Source organism: Tetrahymena thermophila, assembly GCF_000189635.1.
Source record: "Tetrahymena thermophila SB210 genomic scaffold scf_8254617, whole genome shotgun sequence".
Lineage (NCBI taxonomy): Eukaryota > Ciliophora > Oligohymenophorea > Hymenostomatida > Tetrahymenidae > Tetrahymena > Tetrahymena thermophila.
In genome coordinates this window covers 891,526-907,467 of record NW_002476387.1, presented here as the reverse complement: position 1 = coordinate 907,467, position 15,942 = coordinate 891,526, and the positions used below count along the sequence as shown (strand labels likewise).

Below are 15,942 nucleotides of genomic sequence, written 5' to 3'. Positions count from 1 at the left end.
AGTGATAACGATAAATTTATGCCTAGCAACATGTGATTTGAACAACAAAGCAACCTACTTAATTTTAATAACTAGGTTTATTTAAATATTTTTTTGAATTAAAATTGACCTATCTATTTTCTTTAACAAAAATAAATTCAAATACCATTATTCAATTTTAATTATAAAATTATGAAGAGATTTTTTTGAATATTATAAAGGTTTTTATTTGAATTTAATCTCTCTCTATATATCTAATTTTTCAAAAATCTAAGAAAATAAACAAATTAAAAAATTAGTGGTATAAACATTCAAATTAAATTGTGATATTACATTTAAATAAATCTAATTTTCATTCATTTTAAACTAATGACTGGACTAATAAAATGCTTCATTTAAATTTTAAAATCTTCCATTTAAAAAATTTAAAAAGCAAATTTGACTTTCAAAAACTTTTGATCTCATCTATTCATTTTGATTGTAATTTGAATTTCATTTAATAAGTTTAAATATATATTTTTGATTATTAAGAGTAAAAGATATTATCTTAAGTAAGCATATTTTTATTAGATTTATTTAATAAAACACAATAAATATCACAAATATAAAAATCATCTTAATTTCTATCTGTATCATAAAATTATTTTTTTATTTTTGATTAAAAATGTCTCCATTAAATTAAATGAAAAAAAATATTTTTGATTATCAAAATATAAAACTCTACAATTTTATAAAATTTAATTTAACTGATATATAAGCAAAAATCTAAAATAAATCTTAAAAATCATAGGGAATTGAGAAAATTCTAAAACTCTAAAATCTAAACATCTTGTTAAAAATTTCTTAGGTAAAAAATTTTATATTATTTTAACTAACACTAAAGATAAAAGGTACTTTTTTATCATGTGGGTAGAACGTAAGTTTTAAATACTATTTATTGAGCTACCTGGAGAAGAAATCAGATAACTGCAAAAAGAATTTAAGCAAGAGGGTGTTTTCTTAATTTTTATAAAAAAATTAACTTAATTGTTGATGATATAAAAATATATAGTCTATTATTTATTAAAAATGTATTTAAATAGGTATAAATACACTTATTTGATGCATAAAACTTATATACCCAAATAAAATGTGCTTGCAAAAAAGATAATTGGATTAGAGAATAATTAGAAATATTATAAATATTCCATCCCCTCATTCATTACTGATTACTGGACTAAAACAGAAAAATCTACTAAATATAAATTATTTTGATAAAATTTAAGAATATTGTTTACTAGAATTTTTTCAATATATGACATGATAACTCTTCAGAAAATTAAATTTATAAATTAATATTAATTCATTCTTTTTATCCTCTTATTATTAATTATTCAACATTTAAAAAATAAATAAATGATATAATATATTGATTAACTATTACAACAAATTAGAAGAAGTAATTATTTATTTTATTATGTATATTCTTTAAATTTATTTTTACTAATAATAAAAGTTTTTAAAATCCTCACTCTAATCTCATTAGGCTCTCCCTCCATATTGATCTAAATATTAATTTTTTTATATATTTTACTTTCAATTTATTTATAATGTATATTTTCATCAGATAAAAATGTATTTAAAACAATATAAATCTTTTAATTTATTTATTAGATATTTATTTTTCTTTTTTATATCGCTTGTGTTTTTTAATGAATTTAAAACTATAAAGCTCTTTTAAGATATTTTATTGTTTTTTATTTGATTTATTTTTCTTTGTCTTTTTTATTGTGCTTACGTTTTTTATTTATTTCTTTGCTAATTTAACTCATTTTTTTATTTTTACTTTTGTTTTTATTATTAATTACTATTTATTTTATAAATTTATAATCTAGAAATTAAAATATGTTGAACTGGATTGATAGCATGATATTTTTATTCTTGGGTTATCTTTCAAAATAATAAAAAATGAAAACAATATTTATAAAAAGATTTGCAATAAAATTTAACCAATAAAATTCTTAAATTAAGAAATATAAAAATATATATACCATATAACCTCTAAACTTCTTACCCTCTTACCGTGCCGATACCGCATTTTGTACCGAGGTAAAAATTAAATCTTTGACTAAACATTTTGATTTTTTTTTTGTATTTTGAGATTCGCCTATTACGGTACCTTTTTTTTTATTTTAAATTTTCTTTAAATTTATAAAATTACATTTATTATTCTACTAAATATATATTTCATACTAGAGAGATAATTATTTTGGAATAGCGATATTTGATATTCTGGTATATTCATTCCTAATTGTTTTCTAAGAATAGAAATTTTATAAATTTTCTAAAAAGCATTTTAATATGAAATTTTAAATTTTTTACAATTAATTTTGTAAGATCAAATAGTAATTTTCTATTTTAATTAAAATCTGATAAAATTGAAAAGTATTTGCCACATAGAATTCAAGCACGAAAACTATGGAATTTGCTTTATATACCAAATATTATTTCAATTTACTTTTATAAATTAATTAAAAAAATAAAAATATAAAATGTAAAAATTAATAATGAGTGAATCATCATATTCGAATTCCTATTTGCTTTCTAAGAATAGAAATTTTATAAATTTTCTAAAACATATTTAAAATGAGTCTTATTTCTTTTAAATTTTACCATAAATTTTGTGAGCTCAAATATTAAAAGTCTATTTTAATTAAAATTAAAATCTGATAAAATTGAAAGATATTTACCATATAAAATTCAAGTGCGAAAACTTTGTAATTTGCTTTAAATATCAAATATATATTTTCAATTTACTTTACAAATTAATTAAAAATAAATAATTTAAAAATTAAAATTAATAATGCAAGTATATTCTTATTAGATCTGTTAGAGATTGCTATCTCTACATAAACGAATAATAAAAGATTCTTTAAAAATATAATGTCCTCATTATTAAATTGAGAAATTCCTGCAGGTGAAGTAAATAGAAAATATTAACGAAGGTTATACAGGAGAAGAGGAAGTAATTGCTGGGTTCTAAAATTACTATAAAAACTTAAATTTATAAGTGTATGATGATATTTAAAAGAAGAAAAAGATCATACTAGTTTATATTTTAGAATTTATGCTAAATGAAGATTTGAAGGCAGTTTAATCTGCATTAGAGTCTTTATAGTTACACGATAATCATGTTTTAAGGTATTAAGAATCCTTCTATTTTGATGTTGGAAGGTATTTTGCTATTGAAATGGAATGGTGTGATATGCCTCTCTATACTTTAGTTGAAAATAATTAAATATCATAACAATAAATAATTGATTTACTTAAATAATTTTAAAAATATTTTTGCAATAAGTATAAAATTGATGAAAACAATCTCTATGAAGGATTAGAATTATATGCTAAGATTATTAATTAAAACTAGATTTATATTAAAATAAACATGCTAAGTCTAAGTAGTTTCACTCAATAATTCAAAATTAAAGATGATCAAATTAATAATGGACAGAAAAAACTAGTATATCTTGCTTAAAATTCTGTTGATGCTTAATAGGAATATAGTAAAGAGCAAATATAATTTGTCTAATCTAATTTTTAGAATTTCGTAAACTCACTAAACAAAGTTATACAAAAAAAAAATCTTGTTAATGAGATAAGATAATCCTATTCTTATATATTATAAAATTATCCATTAGATATTTTTGAAATTATTTAGTAGATCCCATACTATTCAAGTATTTAGATAAATGCATAAATGAAAGACAAGATTTGTTTAAGAGTGAATAAGGAGGGTGAAGAAATTTGTTTAGAGGTTATTAAAAGTAATTCTATTTAAGAAGCAAAAAATACATTTAATGAAATATAGTCATATATAGCTTAAAGAGGATTCATAAAATTTAACTTACTAAATGTGGATATTATACAATAAAAAACAGAGTGTTGTTATATTTTTGTAGAGAGCTAATTCATAAATGACTAATTTTCATTAGGAGATATTATTTATTCTTATAGTATCCCTAATACCTAAACATTTTCTTTTATGCTGTTGTAAAATATAATTAATTTAAGCTAAAAGCTTCTAACAGAGCACAATCTTCCAATCACAAAAATTGACCCTAAGAACATACTAATAGACAACACAGCAATAAAATAAAATACAATTTCTTAAATAATAATTAATCAATATAGTTTTGAGGGTGGAGATTAATAATGTTAAAAATACTTAGAAATAATAAATACAATTTATAATTCTTTCTTAAGTAAGTTTAAATCCCCTTCAAGAATATTTTGTCCAATAAGCTTTAAATTAATAAGAGAGTATATTAATTTAATTTCATAAAATTCTATAATAGAAGTTTCATAGCTATTTGTGGATATATAGAAGTGTATTAAAACAATAGAACTAGCTTTATAAGGCAGTAGTTAAGTTAGAATAGAAAATGAGTTATAAAATCAATTATCGATTGATTTATATGAGTCGCAATTGGTATTTCTTAATTAAGCTACTAGTAAATTACTTGAAAGTACAAAAAACTACCCCATCAAATCTTCAGACGTTATTAAATAAATCACAAACGAGAGTTATTTATAATATCTAATATAAGATTTGTTTGTTTTTAGTGAACAAACAAATATCTCATCAATAAATTTATTTTGTGCTAGTAGTAGTAGAAGATTTGTTTATGATTTTATTTTTCTAGATTTAGATATCTTTTAATCAGTTCAAGAATTAAATATAAGTCTAGAAAAAAGCAATATGTTTGGAGAAATATTTTATTTAGACAAATTTAAAAAAATTGTTTCAATAAGAATTATAAATAAATATTAAAAGCTTCAACCGAAAGATGTTTCTCAATTTTACAAAATTTAGCATTTGGTTATTTTTAAAAATTGAATGTTTATGACAACACTTTAAATAAAAATATAAATTATGAAATAATATTATATAATTTACAAATTAATATTGGAAATTTTAAATGTATGATTTTTTTTTTGTTTAGCTTAAAACTAAATTAAAATTAAATTCAAATAATAAATAAATATATAATAGATTATTTTAAATCCTAAATATGCATAGATAGACAATTAATTAATTAATTAAAGATTTATAAAGAATAGTAAAAGATGAATTACATTAATATAAATCAAAATAAATGAGACATATTTATATAAATGATATTTTAAAGACTTAATACAAATAACTCCTTTATTATTTTTAGAGGAAGGGGCATTTAATTATGATTTAAATATATTTTATTATAAGATTTTTTGAAATAAGTTATATATTTATTGTATATTTTTTGCCTATTTAAGCAATAAATGAGAAATTTGGTTAATATGTGTGTATATCTATCTATCTGTCTCTGCATACATGCAGTAGTGTTTTTTGTTACTCTTTTAAATATATTATTCTTTGTAATTTACAAATTTTTTCAATGAAATTTCATTCGTGCTTTACTTTTCACATATAAACGTTTTGATTTCCTTATTAAATTTATACTTTTTTCCTTGGACCTTCTTAATCATTTGCTTTTACATGAGATTCTTCGTCATCCTCAGACATCTAATTTATATCACTACTATCCAAGCTATTATGCATTCCCGCTCCATTACTTTAATACTAAGAAATGAAGCCAAGGTCAGATCCACCTCCCATGCCATTTCCAGAAGGTAAATTCGGTTACTAACCTAAGATATGCTGATTAAGTAGACTTGAATCAGATTATCCTTCTTCATCAAAGTCATATTCACCATTTTCTTTCTTAAATGACTCCCATAAGGCTATATTACTAATTTCCCTTCTATATTTATTCTATTAAAAAATAAATAAATTAGTTAAAATTTTGTTTTAGATAGCTATTTTATTTACCTTTTCTAGGAATACTAAAAATTTGGCATTTTAAATTGGAGTAAATACATTACGCATATCGTCGATTATGTTTTCAACATTTTATGTTTTTGTTTATATCTACTTTTTCATTTAATTAAGTCCTTCGATTAATCTATATTTATTTTTACAATAATTTTTAGCTTCAAATAATTTTTTTAAAAGTGATTGCTTACTCGTCAAGTTTTTGTTTTTCTGCTGTAAAGCGCTTTTTAAATTTTTGCATTTACTTCTTTTGTTATTCAGAAAGTGAAATAGTATTCATCAGCTCTTGTCTCCAAGGTGCTCTTTAATCTGCATCCGTGCCCTCTTCATTAAACATATCTAAAGCTATTTTAATAATTAAATTCTTAATACTCATTCTAATTAGTAAATCTTATTTATACATTCTTAGGAGCTCCACAATAAATAGCGATAATGGGTTGGTACACAAATGTCAAGAATTTACTTAAAGAAATAGTTAACAGCTGTAATTCTTTCTTTACCTGCAGCACCGAGTCTAAACTATTATACAATAATAAAATATTTAATAATTAACAAATATTAATTTATTTACTCTTAGAGAATCAAGCATCAAATTAATTTCATTTTCTTCAGCTTGTGATTAAATAGCTTTTTCTATTTTTTCATATAATTGCTATCTTCCGAAAATGAATCCATTCAAAATCTATGTTTAAAAGCTAAGTTTATTTAAATATTAATTATTAGTTTCTAAAACTCTCTTTGTTTTTTCTAGCTCTTCAGATATAGTGGCAACTTTAGTTTCTAACAATTCAATATATATTTTCTTTCTTTTTCTGCTATTTCTTGCAGATTCTCTATTTCTGGCCAGCTTCTAATTCATTTTCTCTTTAATATTACAAATATTTTAATTAGCTAAAAAATTTATTTATTTTTGAGAAAGGTTTTACCTATTTCATCAACTTTGAGGGCATCGAAAGATCTTACTTTTTTTAGCTATTATTGTAGCTGCTATGGATTCATTTGAACATTCGCATTTGTAGGTACCTTAAAGCTGCTTCCAATATTTTACATATTTTAAGGGTAGCCAAATTAACCAGGCTTCAAGGGTTCTTTAAATATTTCGTCAGCCTATTGCTTGGGATCCTTTGGATACCACTATTGCTAACTAAATAATTTTTGAATAAGATTAACATCTTTTCTTTAACAAATATTTAATATTTACATAGGTTATTCTGGTACTATTGGAGCAGGTCTTTCCTTGCTCTTACTAGTTGGGTTATCAGTAATGAGAGTGCTAATTTTGTTGATGTAGGTGTTTTTTAAATTATTCTTATAATTAAAGAGGTTTTTATTCTTTTCAAAAACATGCTCTGGCTTTTTAATGCTATTGGAGGTAGACCCATAATTAGTATTTGAATATTCAGAGATACTTTGATCCTCCAATTTTGTAATTTACCTTTATATTTAAGAAATAATTTAATATTTTGGAAAATTCCTAAAATTATTGCTAAAAAGATTTTTTCTAATTTCCTTTTAAAGTAAAAAGCAAGTAAAGAGACAATTTAAAAATTTAGTTGCTGATCAATTAGATAGATAGAAAGATCATCATTAATGATAAAATCAACTAATAATTTTCACAAATTTTAAATAGAAAAGAGAAAACGTATGGAAAATTTAAATGCTATTTTTAAATAATATTTAAAGAAATTATATTCATTTTTTATTTTTTACATTTAATTGTATTAATTCTGTTCTTGTTTAATATTGTGAGGAGGCTAGTACAAATATTAAGGATTTTATTAATGACCGCCATTGTGTCCTTATTAAGAATGCTAGTTATGTTGCTATTAAGTACTTTGCCCATATTAGTTTAGAGAGTTTAAATTAGAGTGGGAGTTTTAAGACAACTATTATGTTTAGTTTGAATGCATTTAATATGAATTATTCTTTCTCATATGCTATGAATAATAGTCAGTTGTTTCCCCTAAACCTGTATTTTGTTGCGAGACATACTTTGAAATGTCTTCAATGTTATGGTATTGGTAAGGAGCATTATTACTTAATCCTGTTTAATATCCAATATCTCCTCCAACAAACAAACTATTGTGTGAATAATTTCCCATCAATTGGTTCTGAACTCCTAGTGTGCTATATTTTTAAATAAAATATTATTAGGTTTCCAACCGTTAGACATAATTTCAATTAAGGTTGCTGCAGAGAGTAATTTTCTTTGGCTTTAAAATGAAATATTCATTTAGAATTGAATAAACTCTATCTGCATTTTATTCATGTTTTTTAATAAATAATGTTTAAGTACCCCTTTGTGTCATTATTTAAGAAATTAATTATGAAATCATTATCAGGGAATTAATGAAGAGGATCGTCTCCTTCTGTTCTATCCATCTCAACTTAGAATGACGTAAATTATATCTTAAATGATGTGAAAACTAATGCCTTTTGCTGATTATTTGTTGATTTAGAATAAATTTCTGATACTTTTTTATTGACTTTTTTAGTTAATATTATATATAAATCAATTTATTAGATAATCTTAATTATAATTATCTTTTCTCTCTCAATATCAATATCAATGTTATTTATTTATTAATTTATCAATTAATCTCTGACTGTAAAATTCTGTGAATGATTATATTTCTCTTGTTTAAATAATTAAAGAAGAAGCTGACGTAAGTCTTTTGATGTTGGCGCAATTAAATACTATTTTCATTTATTAGTAATTTTACGAAGTTGATAGATAGAGGTTGATAATTATAAGTAAATATTCTTTTCTTTTTATTCAATATATATATTTGCAATGGTTCTTTATTCATTTCATTTATATATTTATTTTGGGAAAATCATTCATTAGGTAAATAAACAATGAATTATCTTCAATTTTGTTGCAAATCGAATACACATTATCAATAAACCTCCCAGCTAAATGTGATGAATGATAATTTTTCAAAAAAAAAATGTAATTCCATTAAATAATAAATTGCATCATTTTATCTTACACTTGATTTTTTATTTTTATTATCAAAGTATTGTAACAAACCAAATTAATAAATGCTTAATAATTGTAAATCAAATTATAAATATAGATAAAATTAATGTCATTTTTCATACATTTAAAATAAGTTTTAATCTAATTGAAACGAAATTTTATTATCACAAGCACACAAACGCATCAATCGTCGCTATTTTAAGTATTGCTGACGTCAGACTTAATCTGACGCACAAATAAATTATACTTTAAAAATTAATTCAATCGTTATTTTAATTCAAAGAAATAGGTTGCTGTGCAGATTGATTGGACCTGGATGGTTTTTACTAAGCTCCTTTTCTCCTTAAGCCCCTAATAGAATCGAAACAAACTTTATTTAAATCAAATTAGAATATTTTACTAAAATTATTAAAATAGATTCAAGTATATTTAAAAGTGAAAGCAATTCAAATTATTTTATTAAGTAAGAAAATTGAGTATTTTTGTATCACTTAAAATAGAAAGTTAAAGGAAAAAATATTCATTAATTTATTTATTTATTGTTATTTATTTACGTTTGAAATTCAAAGAAGGTATATCAGCCACTTAAATGTTTTACTTAATGCAATTTTTCCATGTTTCATAAAACTCTTCAGGCTCCTCCTTGTTATTTTACCATATCTATAAAATGTAAAGATCATTTTACTTTTTTGTGATAGAAATTCCATTTATGAACTCTTCTTCGTAATTATCCTTGAACTATTTAGAATATATAAATATTTTTAAAATACGTTTACAATAATAATATGTAAATAATATAATATAACAATTAATATATAATGGATTAAATTAATTTTTTTCTAAAATGCGGTATTTTTTATCTCTAAATATAAAAGTGGGTAAATAAATGGCTATCTTATACAAACAAAATTATCTTCAAAATCAATTAAATTTTATTTAATAAATTACTTCGTTTGAAATCCATAAAACTATAGTCTCTATCCATATTTCATCAAATTTCTAAGTTAATTTTAGCTTAGAAGTGCTTCCATCGCTATTTAAAGGGTCTTCCCTATTTTTAAAAGCTTGCAAATAAATATCGAACTTACAATAAATATTTTAGAAATCTTACCAGAGCGGCTTGATTCCTTATTTCATTAAATGATATGACGAGCCTATAGAGAGCTCATTGAGCTTAGGGATATTATTGAATAAACTCCAAAACGACTACAATTTTTAAATAAGAGGTAGATTTTTATTCTTGATATCAATCGTCTCAAAATATTTAAATTGATACAAATGTTAGAAATGAAATTAAAAATTATATCAAAAAACAAACAAAATATTCAAAAATAAGATTTTTAATGCTTATTACTTGTATGGAATCAAATTCTCCAACAATAATTTAACTTTTTTCATAATCTTTTCCTATTTATTCTGGTATAAAATGATCATACCATAGTTAAAATGAATAATTTAATTTGTATTTCTGATATGACATTAATATTATAAGTTGAAATAAGTTTGTTTTGTATATAAAGATAGATTTTAATACAATCAGAGTACTACAATAATATTAAATCTTTTAATTATTACTTTTTACACAATTTTCTTTTTTTTTCTTTCCCAAACAATTAAATAATATTTATTAAATCTTCATCTATTCTTAAATACAACAAACATGATTTACATACTTTATTAATATATATATTTAATTATAATATAAGAAATTATATTGTAAGTATCTTATTTACATCTCAATTGTAAGTGTTATTTAAAAATAATATGAAAAAAATGGTATTACAAATTCTATATTTAATTATTTTATAGGGGTAACAAAAACTTTCTTTGAATGAGTAGTTAAAATTTACTCTATACAAAATAAAAATGAAAAAATAGACAAATAATTTATCATTTTTATAAAAAAACTTTTTGAAAAGAAAGAATTTCTTTCATATAATATAACAAAATCTATAAGCTAATTTAAAGAAAATTTAAATGATAAAAAGATAAGTGTTTATAAGTTACAAATAAAAAAATGAAAATAGTTTTAAGCAAGCATGATGGATTTGATATATAAAATATAAAAAATTTAAATTTAAATGAGGGATTAATATTAGTAGCATAAAGAATTACAGTATTTATAAATATTTAAGTAGAAATATTTAAAGCAGTTGAATAAAATGTAGTATTTTTTTAGTTATTCAGTAATTATATTAGGATAAGTTATTGAATGACAGTATTAATGAGAAAGACAAGACTAATAATATATTATAGAAGTTTTAGGACATAATTAAGTATAAAAGTTGTTATTTTTTATTTTATAGACTATGTAGAATGAGATATTTTATTTTATATTAATTGACATTTATGATTATTGTTTGTTTGTTTGATAATAATTTATTTATGGTTTATTAAAGATAGTAGTATTTATTGTTAACTCTGTTTTGTTGCTGAGTTTTTATTATTAAATTATTTATTTATCAAATGAGGTGAGATAGTTTTAGTATATTTATGTAGTAATTTCACTTAAGAATTTAATTTTGGCATTCCTATCACAGGATATTACGATACTTGCAAGTCTTTTTCTATATTTCTTCAAATTCTTAGCGCATTTTTTCTTAATTAATTTCTGCATCGTTATTATTACTGGCATAAAATTTATCATAGAATACCTGGAATTGAAGGTTGTAATAAATGTCTTCGCCAGATGCGTCCATTATTATCTTTTCAGTTTATTGATTAGATCTCATCTTGTAGACGGCATTGAGAACGCTTTCATCAACTTTTACATGAACCATAGACATTATTTCTGTGAATGGGATCAGGGAAAAATCACTATTCCTATCATAAACTGAGTGAAAGTGACCTTCTACGTTAATAGAAAGACCGTCCCATGTATGAACAGTTAGATTAAGGATAGTAGTGTCTGATACGTCTTAAGATTATTAGTTTTGAGTAGGCTAGCATTTTTTTGACAGAGCTTAAATGAAATTTTTCATAATCATTTATCTTGTGCAGTTAGAAAAAGAACTTATTAAACCCTTCTTTTAAATGACACTGGAAAGAGTAGAAAGCTCTAATCCTAGCAGCTAAGACATGGCTTCACTTACTCCAAAACTCTAAATATCATAGCTAAATTTATCTAAATCTAACTTGCAGAATGCATAAAAGAAAAATTCTCCTTTTTTGCTTCTTGAAGCTTCGATATATTTCTCACAACGCTCAGTAAAATTAATATACTTTTTATTTTAGATATCTCTAAATTACTAAAAGTCAGGATTACTTTTCATGATTTTCCCAATTTACTACAATTCTTTACAGCGCCATTGATATTCTTCCAAAATCAAGCCATAATCATGAGTTTCTTAGTCTGGATAGTTCTTTAATATTTACACTATATTATTAAAATCTTACAATCCCTTATCAGATTATGAATAATCACTTTGCAATATTCTTCTTTCTTTGTAGAATATATTACGGACCAAGCATTTATAGTAGTTATAAGGTGATGGTTCTCCAATAGAGTACCATTCCTCACGAAAATTAGGCTCAACAATTATATCACCAATTAAGAAGAAAATTTCTCTATCAGGTACTTGCTTGACGAGCAAACTTGTATATGCGCATTAATTTTCAGTTTAATTAAAGCGCTTTTTGAAGTTTTTTAAGTGTTGCTTGTATTAACGTATTGTCTTAATATTGTGCAAAGTGCTGGTGCTAACATAATCTAAATTTTTTTATTTATTCCCAAGATTTAATTTTGGTTTCCTTTTCTAAACTCTATTTTCGCCGCTACCACAACCACTTTTTTCATTTTTGTATGTGAATTATGACCCATTATCTATTGAATTAATTGAGCTTGTCATTTGAAACTCAGATTGTTATGAAGGAGTTGTAAGATTTTTTTCATATTCACACTAATATAAATCGTTTTATGTATTTAGCTTAGAAATAATTTAACTCTACTATTTGTATGTGTTGGTAGAAATTTATGATGAAATTTGTGACATTTCCTAATGGTTAACATCATCAGAGTATTCAGAACAAGTCTAACTATCGTAATTATATCTTGGCTGAACTTTATAATAAATAGGTTAGAAACATATGTTGTTTTGATTGGTGGGAGAATCCACAGTATTTTAGTAATCAAAAAGCATTTTTTATCTTTCTTTCTTTCTTTCTTAATTTATTTATTTTATTTTCACAGTACTAATTAGATTGTATATATTTTAATTATATCTGAACCCCTTAATTTATATTTCTTTTTAATTTAAAATAAACTAAAAATTTATTCAATCAATCAAAACCTTTCTATTTCTTTATTTTTCTTTCTCTCTACATATATATATATCATTTTCAAGCATGATAATTAAAAGTATTCAAAATTATCGAATCTTGTAGATTGCATATTTACACACATACATACCTAATTCCAAATCTATAATAAAAAAGTACTCGAGATTACTACTACAGTAGCATGTACTCATTTTTAGTTATAAAAATACACTTAAAATCCATGAACCAGTGCAATTCAAATCAGCTTCAAAGCTGTGTAAGAAGCAAAAAATTCAGGATGCCGAGTGACAATTGTCAAACAGAAGTAATAAAAATTGCTTTGAATCAATGAGAAATATGTAAATAATTTTTATAAAAGCAATCAAAATCTGTCAGAAAAAAATCAAAATCAGTTTGTGTTCTATCTTTGGACAAAGACGGAGATCTACGTGATTTCGAAATGATGTAAATTAATTAGTTTAATTGCAATAATATGTTAAAAGTAATGTTTTGATTAATAATAAACAATAGCAAAGAAAAAAATTAACTTACGTACGCATTATAGTATTTGGCTGGGCATTAAATTGAAAGTTTTAAAAATTTTGCTGAAATTAAAAAAAAATTTTGAATATAAAATATAATATTTTTATTTGTTTACTCAATCATGCCAAAATATTTTTTTCTCTCCGGTTTTTTATTTGTTTTGCTTTTAAATACTTGCTTTAGGTGTAAATCAACGGCTTGAAACATTCTTTTAAACAATATTTTTTTGCTTTATTAATATATCTATTAAAGCATAATGTAAACCAAAATTAGTCAAGTAATTAATTACTAATTTCATTTTTTGCTTTTTATCAGGAAAATTATATTTATTTGCAGTTAATCATACATAACAAACAAACAAAACCTTTCAAAAATTAAAAATTATGTTCTACAAATCTCCGAATATTCCTCTTGGTAGTAGTGATTACCCAACTTAATTCACAAATATACCTCAATTAGATATATTAAAATACTGTTTGTAAAACTTTACAAATTATTGCAATCTAGTTTAAATATCGAAAATTTAAAGAATATTGTTAAGCTTCAAATTTCATCACAAAATTTTAGTAGAATAATGAAAAATCCTTTATGGAAGGAACTTTAGAAGATTGATTGACGCATTTAGAAAGAATAAATAGAAGTTAGTAAGGTGCGTATTCTTACAAATAAATAAATAAATAGTTTTTTATCTTTTGAATTTTGATAGCTTATTTGATTGATTGAACCTTAACTTATTGATAGTATGTAATATTCAGATAAATCCATATTATATAATTATTCATTAATAATTGGCTTATATTGCTAGAGTTTAACACTAATTACAACAATAAATTAATTAAAAAATAAGAAGGCTCTCAATAATTATTTCTCTAATACTTATCAAACTTTAATACATACTTACTCTTCTTAGCATAACATCATGCATAACTTTAAAATATTTTAGCTCTTTTGCAGTTCATTTAAAAAGAATGAGTTTGTTATTTTTTTCATATTTGAATCAAATTATATTATTAAATTGAATTAGTAAAATTTTAACAGATTTTTCTTTATTTTATGCTTTAAAATTAACTTTTCTGTCTTCTTACACAAAATTTTGTTAATTAAATTACATTGAAATTTGAATTATATTTTTAGGAAGCAAGCAAGCACTCTTACTAAAAAATCTAGAACTGAATAATCCTAAAAAACTTGATTCAGATATCTTAAACGGAATAAAAGTTAGCTTAGCTTATCAGAGCCCTCTTCCTAAACTTACAATTAAACACTTAAAAATTCTTTAAAAAGCAAAAATCCTAAAATAATTTGTTCTTTTTGATAATATCTCAGCCAAAATATTTTAAAAATTAAAAATGTGTTTAATTTCGTACTTATTAATTAACTAACTAACTAACACAAATTTATTTTTGCTAAAATGAAGCTAGTTAAATAAAAGAAATTTTGAATAATAGACATTCATTAAATATTAATTTTTTATAGACTTTAAACACTTTTAATAGATTATAAAGGTAATAAAATAATTCTTTTTCTTAATTATATTCTATAAATATAAATAATAAATAAATCAAAATATAGTAAGTTCGTTCCCCATAACTAACTAGTACATATATACTCACATACATTAAAATTGATATTAATATTTTCTATTGATGCTTGAATTGAAAAATTTACTATTGTGTGAGTAATCTAATACAGTGATTTATTATTTCCCTTACGAGATTCTTTATTGTAAATAATTATTTAGAGATTTACAGTGTAAATATCCTAATTGCTTAAATTTGGTATATTTACAAGGTTGGAATTTTATGCATAGAAATTAATGTTGCAAAAACATACTAAAATAAAAAATTTAACAAAGAGTCATTTTAGAGCTAAAATATTTGATCAAAAGAGAGTTTTAATAATTTAATATGAAAGCGAGTAGGTATCAAACAACATGTTTGCTATATTTAGCTTAATTTTATCTTTCTAAAGAATATATTATTTTTTATATTTAAATACTACCATAGATATGAAATTAGAATTGTTGTGCTATTTTAATTACGTCATTCCAGCATTTAATTTTTGATACTGCGCATTCTCAAAATTAATGATTTATCAAATTTTTACATCATGTGATACGTATTTAAATTATTTTTGTCTATTTGGGTTAAATTATCTATATCAGTTCATTTTTTATTTCTAATTTAATACTAATTATTTTACATAAGTAACTAATTTATTTTTTTAATTTAATCGTTTCAACACTTATGTAATCATTAAATGCATAGATTCAACCTTTGCAAAATACATTTACAACCAATTTAAAATATTTAATTGCCTAATATTA

At 22.3% G+C, this 15,942-nt stretch overlaps 5 protein-coding genes across 5 annotated transcripts; 2 read left to right on the top strand and 3 right to left on the bottom strand. All coding sequences in view use genetic code 6, as the record gives it.

Moving 5' to 3' along the window:
* Positions 1-3,403: 3,403 nt before the first annotated feature.
* TTHERM_00196580 (hypothetical protein) lies at positions 3,404-4,855 on the top strand (the record flags this gene model as incomplete). The annotated part of the gene is made up of 1 exon (XM_001017312.2): positions 3,404-4,855. The coding sequence occupies one exon, from the start codon at positions 3,404-3,406 to the stop codon at positions 4,853-4,855; it is 1,452 nt and encodes a 483-aa protein (XP_001017312.2).
* A 567-nt stretch (positions 4,856-5,422) lies between these two features.
* Positions 5,423-8,452, bottom strand: TTHERM_00196570 (BZIP transcription factor; the record flags this gene model as incomplete). Its single annotated transcript, XM_001017311.2, has 9 exons — positions 8,130-8,452; positions 7,544-7,960; positions 7,035-7,268; positions 6,760-6,977; positions 6,405-6,697; positions 6,235-6,352; positions 6,025-6,178; positions 5,831-5,963; positions 5,423-5,773 (listed from the first exon to the last, which is right to left on the bottom strand). The coding sequence occupies exons 1-9, from the start codon at positions 8,213-8,215 to the stop codon at positions 5,423-5,425; spliced, it is 2,004 nt and encodes a 667-aa protein (XP_001017311.2). The 5' UTR covers positions 8,216-8,452.
* A 429-nt stretch (positions 8,453-8,881) lies between these two features.
* TTHERM_00196560 (eukaryotic translation initiation factor 4E) lies at positions 8,882-10,477 on the bottom strand. Its single transcript, XM_001017310.3, has 5 exons — positions 10,171-10,477; positions 9,928-10,022; positions 9,765-9,867; positions 9,371-9,554; positions 8,882-9,186 (listed from the first exon to the last, which is right to left on the bottom strand). The coding sequence occupies exons 1-5, from the start codon at positions 10,453-10,455 to the stop codon at positions 9,077-9,079; spliced, it is 777 nt and encodes a 258-aa protein (XP_001017310.3). The 5' UTR covers positions 10,456-10,477; the 3' UTR covers positions 8,882-9,076.
* An 873-nt stretch (positions 10,478-11,350) lies between these two features.
* On the bottom strand, positions 11,351-13,057 carry TTHERM_00196550 (hypothetical protein; the record flags this gene model as incomplete). Its single annotated transcript, XM_001017309.2, has 1 exon — positions 11,351-13,057. Exon 1 carries the CDS (start codon positions 12,953-12,955, stop codon positions 11,351-11,353), a length of 1,605 nt encoding a protein of 534 aa, XP_001017309.1. The 5' UTR covers positions 12,956-13,057.
* A 314-nt stretch (positions 13,058-13,371) lies between these two features.
* On the top strand, positions 13,372-13,701 carry TTHERM_000196549 (hypothetical protein; the record flags this gene model as incomplete). Its single annotated transcript, XM_012797920.1, has 3 exons — positions 13,372-13,398; positions 13,453-13,538; positions 13,605-13,701. 3 exons carry the CDS (start codon positions 13,372-13,374, stop codon positions 13,699-13,701), a joined length of 210 nt encoding a protein of 69 aa, XP_012653374.1.
* Between the last annotated feature and the right edge of the window lie 2,241 nt (positions 13,702-15,942).